The sequence below is a fragment of the Leptonychotes weddellii genome, unplaced genomic scaffold, assembly GCF_054177405.1.
Source record: "Leptonychotes weddellii isolate Sample4059 unplaced genomic scaffold, ASM5417740v2 HiC_scaffold_1124, whole genome shotgun sequence".
Lineage (NCBI taxonomy): Eukaryota > Metazoa > Chordata > Mammalia > Carnivora > Phocidae > Leptonychotes > Leptonychotes weddellii.
In genome coordinates, this window is record NW_027689971.1 from 1 (window position 1) to 13185 (window position 13185).

The following is a 13185-nucleotide window of genomic DNA, read 5'->3' on the forward strand; positions in this document are numbered from 1 at the left end:
GAAGCTAAACTGCTGGCAAGGCCAGAGCAAAGCATGGATTAAAGCCAAGCACCGGGGCGCCTGGGTGGCTCAGTCGTTAAGCGTCTGCCTTTGGCTCAGGTCATGATCCCAGGGTCCAGGGATCGAGCTCTGCATCGGGCTCCCTGCTCAGCGGCAAGCATGCATCTCCCTCTCCCACTCCCCCTGCTTGTGTTCCCTCTCTCGCTGTGTCTCTCTCTCTGTCTAATAAATAAAATCTTTAAAAATAAGTAAATAAATAAAATAAAGCCAAGCACCTATGAGCCCAGGGCCGACTCAGCAGTGAAGCCTCCTCTGCAGGAGATAGGCACAACTCAGGGTAAGCATGGAAGGGACAGAACAAACTCAAAAAATCAAATGATTTGCACTGAGGGAATAAAAAAAAAAATTAGAAAAATGGTGAAAAAGACCTTAAGATAATATTTCCTTAGAGAGATAAAAGAGTGACAAAGGATGAAATTATATCATTATATAAGAACAGAAGACTGACCAAGAAGTTGGTGATTGAACACAAGGAACTACTTTCACTACCTTCTGAAACTTCCTTAAAACGACATTAAAGGTAAACAAATCAACGCAATGGGATATTGCTTAGCAATGAAAAGGCAAGGACATGGATGGATCTTTAAAAAATGCTGCGTTACAAAAAGCCGGGCACGGAGGAATACAGGATGTATGATTCCATTTATATGGAATTCTAGGACAGGAAAAACTAGCATAGAGAGACTGAGAGCAGATCAAGGTTTGCATGCAGCCGGAGGATGAAGAGGAGATTAACTGGGAACCTTTTGGGGTGTGGTATATGTTCCACATCTTGATAAGGTGGCAGTTAGACCTAATCTCCGATTATTACATATAAGGAGCTGGGATCAGGAGAAGTTGGGTGAATTGTCTAAGGTGATACAGCTTATTAATCAGCGAGAAGATACATCCGCTTATAAATGATCGATTGCTCCTATTGTGCTGCATAATGAGTCAGTAAGAGTAGTGCTTCCCACCGCTCCCCCGCCCCCAGCGCCTGACAAAACCCTGACCCAGGCACAAACATCCTTTTATGCAAGTAAAACATAAATATGAAAGCATAATTATTATGCATTCCAACCACCCATTTATAAAATACGGTTGACGTTCTCACATGTTCTTTGACCCTGACTTCTTTATGTTTACATTTGTACCTAAAAAAACACAAACATTTGTTAACATCTCCTTCTGAGGAACCATTCGGTAACATATGACTTTTTTTCTTTTCAGAGTGTATCATGGGGTGCGAGGGATATTCTACCTTCCTTTTTGTAACCTACCACTCAAGCCTGAACCGTTTCTTGAATAATAATGGGTTTCTTTGCCCAAATTTTGGCAATGGGAACTCAAGCCCCCCACCTAATCCGTCCCCTATGCCTGTTTCAGTCTGTGATCTTTTAATTTTGGTTCCCTTAAACAGTGTATCGGGTTATTTCCCACCAGGGCTGCTCTGTTTAACCATCGCCACTTTATAAAATATGTGAATAGCTGACGCTGCAACCTGCCCTCATTCACCCATCTGTTTTCCTTCTTGTAACAACAAATGCAATTAACACACATTCATCTCTTACTAAGCCCCAGCCATTGTGCTAAGTTCCTGACCTAGTAATGACTAACTTACTTGTAGTGCTTGTTAGGTCACAGGTGTTTCTCCAGAGGCTTTGCCTGTATTGCCAGATACTAGCTCAATTCTCACAATTTTCTCATGAGGTAGGAACTATCACTATCCTCAATTTAAGGGAAAAAATAAGGTGAGTCACCATGAAGTCAAAGTTACTTGCCCTGGACCACAGAATTTAGCACCAGGATTCAAACCCTGGTTGCTCTGACCTCAAATCTGATGCCCTTAACCAATGATGTGTGACTCTGTGTTAGGGCTGAAAGGAGCACTGGGACAGGACTCAAAGTCCAGTGGGCAATGATGGATGTGGTGTCTGGGACCAACATGACCCGAACTCCAGCCCTCTGTCCAAGAGACCCATTGTTGCACACTGTTCCCCATACCGTCTCTCCTTTCTCAGACTGTTTGGGAACTGTTTCTCTGGTGTTCAACTTGAAGATGAAGTAACAGAGACAGACAAGATATACGTGGAAAGAAAGGAAGGTTTCCAGTGGGGTGTGTATCACCAGGATGCATCCAGTTCCTCAGAGGCTTTGTCTACTTGTGTTTCATTGTCTTCCCAATGATCACCCTCATCTTTCTGGCCCATACGTCCATCCCTTGGCCTTTTTACTCTGTATGTCAGGTACCCATGCCCCCTTCTTTCCCATCTATCCTTGACTCAAAGGACAATCATTTCTACCCCTCTTCTGTCAATATCAGCCACTCTCGGGTCCCATTGTCTTTCTGTGTCAAAGAGCCTGTAAAGAAGAATGAAATCATGCCGTTTGCAATGACATGGATGGCGCTAGAGAGTATAATGCTAAGCAAAATAAGTCAGTCAGAGAAAGACAAATACCATATGATTTCACTTATTTGTGGAATTTAGGAAACAAAAGCAATAAGCAAAGGAAACAATGAGAGGGAGAGACAGAGAGCAAAACAGAGAGAGAAAGTGAGAGAAAGAGAGAGAGAGAAAGGAACAGGCCCTTAACTATGAAGAACAACCTGATGGTTACCAGAGGGGAAGTGTGTAGGCGGGGGATGGGTGAAATAAGTAATGGGGATTAAGGAGTGCACTTGTCATGATGAGCACTGGGTGATGTATGGAACTGTTGAATTACTATATTGCACACCTGAAACTAATATAACACTGTATGTTAACTACACTGGAATTAAAATGAAAACTTTCAGAAAAGTACAAACTTCCAGTCATAAGAGAAATAAGTGTGAGGGATGTGATGTACAACACGATGACCATAGTTAATACTGCTTTATGGTATATTTGAAAGGTGTTAAGAGAGTAAATCCTAAGAGTCCTAATCACAAGGAAAAATCTTTTATGTCTTTTTCATTTACTTTACTTTTTGCATCTATATGAGATGATGGATGTTAACTAAAGTAATTGTGGTAATTATTTATGTAAGTAGAATCATTATACTGTATTCCTTAAACATACACAGTGCGATATATCAATTATACCTCAATAAAAATGGGGCAAAAAAGGGGGGGAAAAGAGCCTGTAATACACAGCCATATAATTATAGGTATATATTTTGGCAGAAAATATTTTGTATGATAAATTTTAAAAGTGAAATGTCTGGGTCAAAGCATAGGAATGACTTTTGAATGGTTAAGCATACTGTAGGAAAGTAGACTCTCCTGCACTGTTAGTGGAGAAGTACACTGGTGTAAATATCCTTAGGAAATTGTCTCTTAAAATATTTATGTGCTTCTTCTGGGAAGCTGTGGAGCAGAGACTCAAATCTTGGAACTGCCCTAAATCCCAAGCCATGCTCCACTGGGTAATTTGGCCTCTGCCGTTAGGAATACCTTGTATAGAGAATTCTAATACTTTAAATTTGAAAATCAATTCAAATATTAAAGTGCCAAGATGTAAAAAAAATAAAATAAAATAAAGGGCATATTAAAAACAAGAAGCAAAAATTGGGTGTATATAGCATATATTGCATGAAATGAAAATGTACATTAGGGTCCAGTTTTGTGTGGCAATGTACTTTCCAACATGATTTGAAATACATGTATCTGTAATCTAATTATACAAATGTAAAACAGATAATATTAGCACATGCCCATGCACACACACATGCTCATGCACACACTCTTGCTTTCCTCTGACACAAGTACGATACTGGCTGTCACAAAGCTGAGCACCCACAAACAAGCATGTAGGTCCAGAACATTCTTCCTACACATACCAGACACCCAGGAAGCTATATCTGCTGGATTTAAGGAAGGCCTCTCCTCATTTCTGCCACCAGTTTGCAAAAGCCTCCCTTCCTCAGATCAGAAAAGCCGTAGTTTTAGCATTAATCAAGAGGGGTGTAATTAGCTCCATTTCTAACTGTACGCTAGTGAAAAATACTAATTTTGCAAAAGACAAATTCAACACATGCTAGTTTTACAAGCAGGTTATGAAACAGTTCTGCAGCCCAATTTTTTCTGGAATAAGTAGATGTGGGTACAAATGGTTGCGATGTATGGATTCTCAAAAGTGGCTTTGTTGATCCCAAATCTACATTGCCTACATTCATTTAACGAATACTAATTAGGCCCCATTATATGCCAGACACTGCCAGCTCAAAGCGACTCCTAATCTGCAAACACTGTGATCGAAACAGATTTCTTCATCTAGTTCAAGACCGATATCTCTACTTGGTCCAAGGCACCTGGATCCACCCAAGCAGGAGTCACTAACCCCAGCTCACAAAACATCATCCCTGGTCTGCTCACAGAAATCTGTCCTTGAGACCTGAAAGTCCACCATTAAAGGAGAATAAGCACACTAGCTAGAGGAACACTTAGGATGTGGAGGCGGACCAATAGGTGAGGACACAATTTCTATTCCTCCACTGACTTGGCTGAGAAATCCTGGGAAGTGTACCTAACGCCTGTGAGCCTGTTTTCGGACTTTAGTGAGGAGGTCAAAGAACTCTAGTGAGTCTGCCCAACACTGAGCTAATGTTGGTTGCTGCTGGGCAAGTGGTGTTTTACTTCTCACCCTGTTCTTTCCCTACCATAGCAGGGATGCCATTACCATGTACTCAACGACATAGCAATGATGTAGGCAGAATTCCAAACCGACACAGGAAGTACCATGTGAACACACATGATGTCATAAAGGACACTCACGACCGTTTCTTAGCGGGAGGATCAGTTAATACTGTGGTAGAGACTGAGGGGGAACCCAGGCAGCCTGGGTGAGAGGCACCAGCTGATTTCCGATGCTCCTGTTGTTGCCTTTGATTTTGGCAGAACGGCGGTGAGACAGGGATCGTGCCGAGATGCAACCCTTCAGTAAGCGGATATGCGTGTGTGCGCACACATGTGTGTGCGTGGTCTCTCTGGCTTTTTAATCTCATGCCCACCCTCCTGTGAGATTCCCAAAACAAGGTTATGCTTGAGATCGCTCCTGTCTGAATCACCTTGATGAGGGAGGCCTCTGGCCCTGTTTAGGCACCCAACTCACCTGGTCGGTCTGGGGAATGCTGTGGCTGTTAGCTGGCTCACTTTTAACACTTCCCCCTTGACAACGTGATTTCTGAAGTAATGTCAGTTCTCAAAGATGACTCTGAAGCCCCCATACACCATACATTGACCACGGGCCGTTATTCCTCCTTTTAATACTCGGGTTTTTCTTTTAATATTCATCAAGCTAGATCATCTCCTGGACCATCAAACAAACCTCAGCGAATTTTAAATCACACAGAGCACGTTCTCTGACCATAATGGACCCATGTTAGAAATCAATAATAGAACGAAAAAAGAAGAATCCCTACACACTTGGAAATGCTAGTTGACACATCATCCCGGTTTGTCATTCAGATCCTTGTTATAGAGGAGCTGAGGTTAGGAAGAGTTGTCCCCTCAGCTGAAAGGCATTTCGGGCTGGGCAAAAAGAAAGCTCACTCTGCATATTTCAAACTGAGTATTGTTGACAGCAAGGCTGGAGGGAGGGGGACAGCTTAGGAGGCTGTTACATCAGTCCCACCTGACATTAAAGCTTGAACTACACCAGCAAAGGAAGTACAGCTTGCTGATTGTTAGTGGGATCAGTCTGGTGGCTGATTGTATTTGGGAAGCATGAGAGAGATTGCCTCCCTAGTATTGGTGTGGTTTTTAGACAGGCCTGAGAGAAGGTACAATTCAGATGTCTTCCCTGTGTATGGCTGGTTTCCAGTCTAATCCATGGATGCACACATCTCTGTTTTGTTTTGTTTTGTTTTAATAAATCTGCTTCATTCTTTAAAAGGTTCAATACAGTTTTCTCCTCCTCCTCCTCCCCCAAGATTCCTACCCTGATAGTGCCATCTGTCAAATAAGGCTCTCCTATCTGGACAAGCAGAGGAGTTTCCTTTCCAGGGTTTGGGAGATTGGATCCTTAGGGCAGGTTGACACTTTGCTTGCCCTACTGTGGTGTTAGCCTAAGATGTGGTACACGGTAAGTGGACCACTGATGTGTCTTTAAACTTGTATTTTTGTTCCCCTTTTTGAGAATACAATGATGGTGGTAGCTCACCTCAAGGAAGAAAGAAATTTTGGCGTTCTGTCCGAGGTAATTTTGGCAAGAGGAACCGTCATTATGACCGTGGTGAATATGAGCCTCAGCCTTCACACTTCCAGGAGGATGATGGAAATGTGCTGATGGGAGATGTCCAGGAGGACCCCCAAGTAAGACAGTAAGTGACCAGGCAGACTGGTTTGCGTGCAGCAGCCCCTGGGACTAGGTGACTCTTTCACTCTCCCTGGTCTTCTTTTTGTTCTCTCACTGGAAAACTGAAGAATGCCGGAAATGGAATAATGGTCAAGCAATCCTAATTGTTGTCCTGGTGACAGAGAGGTGAGGGTGTATAGAAGAAGACTTTCTTAACATTTATGGCGACCCTCCTCCTCTCCACTTCCCCCCCACAGCACTCCCTATAGCACCTGGAGCTACAAGAGGAGAGTGAAAAGGCAAAATGAGGGCCATATCCATATTACTGTGTGGAGAGATAGAAAAGCTCTGAGGAGAGAAATGGGGGAGAACACACAAGATGGAACCCCAGGGAGCTGGTTCAAGATCACCGTGAGTGTCTTGGCAGGGTCTGCATTAGATAGAATACCCTGGAACCTTATAAAAAGGAAGACCACATTAAACATCCTTATGTCAATTATTTGGAGGAGATCTTTCCAATGGAGATTCCATTGGAGGGTCTAGGAAATCCACGTTTGGCACAAAAAATAAGAAATAATGCCAGTGGTCCCTTCTTTCGAAGCCCTGTACAGCTCAGTAGAAGGTCAGACAAGATCGCTGTTGGGTCTGTTTTCCCTCTTTAATTCTATGTTGTCTCTCCTCACTCCCATCCCTTCTCTTCACCCTTAGATTCCCTATGGGAGAAAGTATGATAAGACATGGCTAATGAATTCAATCCAGAGCCATTGCAGTGTCCCCTTCACTCCAGTGGATGTAAGAGAGGATGGTGAAGCCAGATGAGTGGGCACAGGGAAGTGGGGGCGGGGGGAGCCCACTGAGTAGGAAGACTCTCTCCTCCAAAATTATTGTTGCCTCCCCCTCCTGCAGTTTCACTACGTGAGAAACCAGGCTCGGTTCTTTGTCCAGGATGTTGGCACTGCCTCTACACTGAAGGATGTCAGCTACAAGATTTGTGACGAGGAGAACCGAAAGGTATGTGTTGAGGGCATTACTTCTACCTAGTCCCGGGGCAGGAGGACAGGGCAGGGGCTGGTCATCTTCTTTGGAATGAAAGTTCTTGGTGCTGACCCCACGTCTCCTTCCTGCAGATATCTATCTTTGTCAATCCTTCTACTGCACCTTACTCTGTGCGGTATAAGTTGGAGCCAGAAGAAATGGAGCAGCTAAAGGTAATGCAGACTCAAGGTCCATTGTGTGCCCACACCCACACCCACTTTTTCTTCCTCCAGCCCCTGATTTCCCTATCCCCACCAGAGCCTCCCAGTGGCTTTCTCCATCTCTCTCTGCAGCTGACCATGAGCAAACGCTATGACGTCTCCCAGCAAGCTCTTGACCTCCAGAGTCTCCGCTTTGACCCAGGTACCCTTGACAGCAGTAATTCTAGGGCAGGTGAAGGCACAGGGATCTGCCTGGGAGGGAGGCTGAGGGATGGTGATGTGGGGAGGGATTGGTGCTGGCCCTGGACCCCTCTCAGCCTTCTGATTGCCTCCTCTCGGCTTCCTGAAGACTTGGCGGGCCATGATATAGATATGATCCTGAATCGGAGAAACTGCATGGCTGCCACCTTGCAGATCATTGAAGAGAATTATCCCGAGGTGAGGCCTTAGGCCCAGCGCTGTTAATAATGGTAGGGGGTGGAACTCATGGGGTGGAGGACAGATTTGTCTCTGAGGCCCTAGACGGTAACTGTCACTCTAACTCTTCTTCACCAACAGCTGTTGTCCTTGAACTTGAGCAACAACAAACTGTACGGGCTGGATGGCCTGTCTGACATTATACAGATGGTCCCCACAGTCAAGATCCTGAACCTCTCCAAAAATGAGGTGAGAAGAGGGAGCCAGATCAAAGTTGGGGTTGACAGTGAGTGGTAGTGCTCATCAGAGTGATGACAGGAGGCAGGAGAAGGTACCTGTGTGGAAACGTGGGGGCTGGGGGTGCAGGGGCCTGTGTGTCTCTCTTTCCCTGGGACTCCTTTCCACTTTCTTCCCCATATTTCTCAGCTGAACTTGGTGTGGGAGTTAAACAAGATGAAAGGGCTGGATCTTGAAGAGCTTTGGCTAGAAGGGAACCCCTTGTGTGACACCTTTCCAGACCAGCCCACCTACATAAGGTCAGTGTGAACACCTCTCACACGTCCTGGGAACCTTTGGTCCCGGGAGCCTGAACTGTCCCTGAGAATGCATGTATGCAGGAAGCTGCAACCCTGGTCCTCCAGAATGGCCATAGGCCCCAGCTTCTCCTCTCTCCGTGTCCCCCACCTATAAGGAGTTTCCTTCCTCTGACTGTTCACCTGTTCTCCTGGTCTGGGGTCTGTTTCCACCTCTCTGCATTCAGAGTTCTTTAGCATGCCCTCCAAGAGTGTGCTCCAAGAAGCAGGGCTCCTCCTCCTCCCCAGGACCGGGAGTGACCAGCCTTGAGCCAGATGCTTGTGCCCTGGACTGAGAAGGGTCCTCCAGCCCAGGGCCTCATGCTGAGACAGGCTTTCCTACTCCCTGCCGAGATGGACATTCTCTCCCTTGTTCTGAGAGGGGACCTCCTGCCCTTGCTCCAAAAGGGTTGCCCTCTCTAATCTCAGGCGGCCATGGTGGCTTTCCTGCCCCATGCTGAGGGCCAAGGTCCTGGGGGCCTGCCATCATGACAGCCATTCCTCTGACCCAATGCCAAGAGCAAGGCCCTCCTTGGGAGAAACCAGGGTTCCCTGAGTCAAGGGGCTAGAAATGGGTGACTGCCAGTGAGCAGAGGGCTTCCTGAGGCAGGAATGGAGTCAGATGGCAGAGATGCTTGAGAGGACAGAAGGACAAGCCTCTCAGAGGCACTGCCCCCTCCCCTCCCTCTGCACATCACATCATCCTGACTGGCCCTTCAGAGAAGCCTGGGTAGCCCAGCACAGGTATGATTGCTCAGGCAAGGAACCGACTGAGACAGGCACAGGTGCAAAGGGGCCATCAGGAGGGAAGGCAGTGATCATAAGAGGGGTCCACAGACCCTCAGCCCCATGCTGACCTGGGGCTTGACCCTCTACTCCCTCTGGGGAAGGTCTCCTGCCCCCGTGGCTGCCTCATTTCCCATGCCCGGCTCAGACTGAGTTCACACAGGTGACAAAGTTTCAACCAGCATGCAATGGGCTCCCAGCCCAACACCTGCATGTTTTCCATTCTTACCTTGGGTGCCAGGGCCAGTTAGGGCAGATGAAGGAAAGGACTGCAGCCGGGGAGCCATTTGCCCCTTCTTCTCTCTTCCTCCTGATCCCCACCACCATGGTAGAGCTTCTTTCCCTTCCTTTTGCTCTGCCTTCTTTCCTCCTTTGTCTCTGGTTCCCCTATGTCTCTCCCACCTCTCCCCTCCTACCTTCACTCCCTCTTCTGCCTTCATCCCCCTCCCTCTCCATCCCTGCCTCCTGGGCCTTGCCTCACTCACCTCCCTGCCCTAGCATCTTGGGCCATCCCTGGGGGGTATCATGGTCCTGCAGCATGCTGGACCCCTAGTGAGGTAGCAGAGTGCTGGGCTCCCACTCCATTCCCTCTTCTCTCTGGAGTCTTCAGTGGGGACTTGGAGGAAGGAAGGGAAGCAGGAAGGGGAAGGCAGCCCTGGAGCCTGGGTTCCAAATGTTGCTTCTTGTGGCACTGAAGAAGGGAGTCAGGGCAGTCCAGGGGGGAGCTACCCAGTGGAAAGGAGAGGGAGGGAAGGGAGGGAAAGGGTAGGAGGGAGGCTTCGCAACCCTGGCCTAACAGTCAACTTCTTTCTATTTTGGGTTTGGGACAGTGCCATCAAGGATTGTTTTCCTAAGTTGTTACGCCTGGTAAGTGACTACATTCATCATTGTCTCTTACTAACATTGATCACCACCACACCTGCCCTCAAGCCCTTTGGGTCTTGCCTAGATTACAGGTTTGTGTCAGACCCTTATCCATTTTAGGAGACCAGGACTCCTGAAAAAGACATGAATATGTTTTCTGGAAAAATATCCACACACACACACACACAGACAAAAGTTGCATATAATAGTAAATACTTTCAGGATGTCATGATGAAGACACCCACTGTAATCTTGTCCATGTAATTTCCAGTGCCCTTTCATACCTAACCTCTGACCCTCACCCTCTCTTGGGCTCATCTTTTCCCCTGATCATCCAGGGCCACCTCCCTGGTCTCCACTGCTGACTTCTTCTTCCCTTCTCCAGGATGGCCAGGAGTTATCACCACCAGTTATCATTGATAATGACACACCCTGCTTGATAAAGCCCTGCAAGGTGAGGGAAAATTGATCAACAATATTTGGGCTATTACAAGGGAGGCTTTATCAGCCACATAATCTCAAATGTCTTTTGATTCCAGGAAAGTTACAAAGGATCTGATGCACTGAAGAGTCTAGTCCTGCAATTTCTGCAGCAGTAAGTACTCCTGGGAACCTGGGGAAGGGGTTGGCTAGGATGGGTGAGGCCACCCAAGCTCAGGACTGCTGATTGGGTCTGGAAATCTCATCTGAGGTCCAGACCACAGAGATAGACTGTCCTCATTACTCTCCCACAGATACTATTTGATCTATGATTCTGGAGACCGTCAGGGTCTCCTCGATGCCTACCATGATGAGGCCTGCTTCTCCCTGGCCATTCCCTTCAACGCCGAGGACCCAGCCCTGTGAGTAGCAAAGCTCAAACTCTGCTCCTCGGCCCTGTGGCTCCCCAGTGGATACAGGGAAGCTCCTGGAAATACCCACACTGGCCAGACCACCACCTTCTGTTCCTCTTTCTCTGCTAGAAGCAGCTTGTGCGAGTACTTCAAGGAAAGCAGGAATATGAAGAAGCCCAAGGAACCCTGTGCGTGTGTGATGAAGAAGATTGGGCAGGGAAAGGGGGTGTGCAGGGGTAATTATAGGGCCCAGGGTGTGGCAACTCCCGACCTGAGCTTGCTTCTCCTCCCCGCATAGCCCTGTGTGTTCAGCCACTGAAGCACACAAAGCGTGACATCGTGGGCTCCCTCTGTGTGCTGCCCAAAACACAGCATGACCTCAGCTCCTTCTTGGTGGACATGTGGTTCCAGACGGTGAGCACGTGCTTCCTCCCAAGGGCAGCTCCAGAAAGCCGCGGGTGGGTAGGAAGTTTAGGTGACTTAGCACCTGGGCCCTTCCCTTTCAGGAGAAGATGCTCTGCTTCTCTGTTAACGGGGTGTTCAAGGAAGGTGAGTGTGCATTGGGCCCCTCCCCAGATGCCCCACGGCTTCCTCCCCGCTGGCTGGGCTCCCTCTCAGAACTGTCCCAGCTTCCCTGATCCCTTTCCTTCTCTTCCTATTCCTGCTGTGTTCTCCTGCCTCCACTCTGTCCCCAAACCATCCTGGTCTGAACCGGGTCTATGCCTGTCTGCCCCACACAGCTTGGGCATTAGGGACACAGTCTGTTTCCCTAATGAGTTTCATGGCTGTCATCCCAGATCCTTATTCTGAGATCTACCTGGGGTGGTTACTTAACCTCTAAGTTTCCTCGTTTGCAAAATGGGGCTAATAACACCCACCTCTCGGGCAGCTGTGAAAAATTAATCAAATGAACTTGTGAAGTGGTTGTCCCACCACCTGTCACATAGTAGAGGCCCTGTCGCTGGGAGCATTTTGTTCCTACTGTTGCCATCCCCATACCAGACACCCCGACTCCCAGTGAACAATTGTCCCCTTCAGCATGAATATCAAGTCAGACCCTGACTGGGAACACTGTGTGGGCATGTGAAGCATGTGCAACTCTAATGGGGTATTGTTGTTTGTTGTTAAAGTGGAGGGAACGTCTCAGGGTTCTGTTCGTGCCTTCACCCGGACCTTCATCGTTACCCCTGCCGGCAGTTCCAGGTGAGTGCTACGTTGTAGGTGGGAATGCTCGTCCCAGCCTGAGCTCAGGGGTGTGGGAACGTGGTGGTGAAGACATCTTGGTTTTCTCAGTATTGTGGGAAGCCAACAGGTAGATCCAAGGAGCGGTCCGGTCTGGTGGTTAAGAACGTGGGCTCTGGAGTTAGAGCACTGGGTTCTCTTCTTGACCCCAGCACTCACTGGGTGTGTGTGATCTTGGTTAAGTCACATGACCTCTCTGTGACTCATTGTCTTCCTTGGAAAATGGGGATTAGACTGTCCATTCCCTTGAGCTATTGTAAGGGATAAATGTGGGTGTAAAATCATCCCTGGGTTGCAGGTTAAGTACACATCTAGTGAGGCTGGTAGACAGTCCCTGCAAAGGTGGGCTCTGTGGGAGGGGTGGAGGCACCAGCCAAGGAATCTGGGGGCAGGGGGGCAGGCACAGTAGAAGTATGGAAGGAATCTGGTTGCTCAGTGGCAGTGGGAGCAGGATCATTGTTGGGGGTGTGGAGTTGTACATTCATCCACTTGTCTGAGGGCCCATTTTCCCTTCAGTCTATGCATCGTGAATGATGAGCTGTTTGTGAGAGATGCCACCCCCACTGAGACTCAGAGTGCATTCTCCAACCAAGAGCCTACACTGACCTCCAGCTCCATGCCCACCCTCTCCCAGGAGCAGCAGGAAATGGTGCATGCTTTCTCCACTCAGTCTGGGATGAAACTCGAGTGGTCTCAGAAGTGAGTGCTGGGTGTACATGGGAAGAAGGGTGAGTTGGGACAGCGACTTGGGTGGAGGAGCGTGAATCAAAGAAACTCACAGGAAATTTGGAAAAATAACATTTTGGATAGTTTGCTTCCAAAAAAAAAAGAGGAAAGAGAGTGGGCCCATGGAAAAGGTATCATACTATTATATATGTGAAGGGTTTAAAAAACAGTATAATGCTCGATGACATTGTCTTATATATAGAAAATCTGAAAGAACCCACCAAAAAACTACTAG

At 47.5% G+C, this 13185-nt stretch overlaps 1 protein-coding gene across 1 annotated transcript; it reads left to right on the forward strand.

Annotated features, from left to right (window-relative positions):
- Positions 1-6155: 6155 nt before the first annotated feature.
- Positions 6156-12927, forward strand: LOC102730348 (nuclear RNA export factor 2-like; the record flags this gene model as incomplete). The annotated part of the gene is made up of 16 exons (XM_081809594.1): positions 6156-6339; positions 6572-6725; positions 7023-7106; positions 7221-7325; positions 7442-7948; positions 8069-8176; positions 8354-8463; positions 10116-10152; positions 10535-10603; positions 10689-10744; positions 10884-10991; positions 11112-11170; positions 11281-11396; positions 11489-11531; positions 12113-12185; positions 12741-12927. Coding segments are annotated over 16 exons (2000 nt in total), but the record flags the coding sequence as incomplete, so codon positions are not given.
- Between the last annotated feature and the right edge of the window lie 258 nt (positions 12928-13185).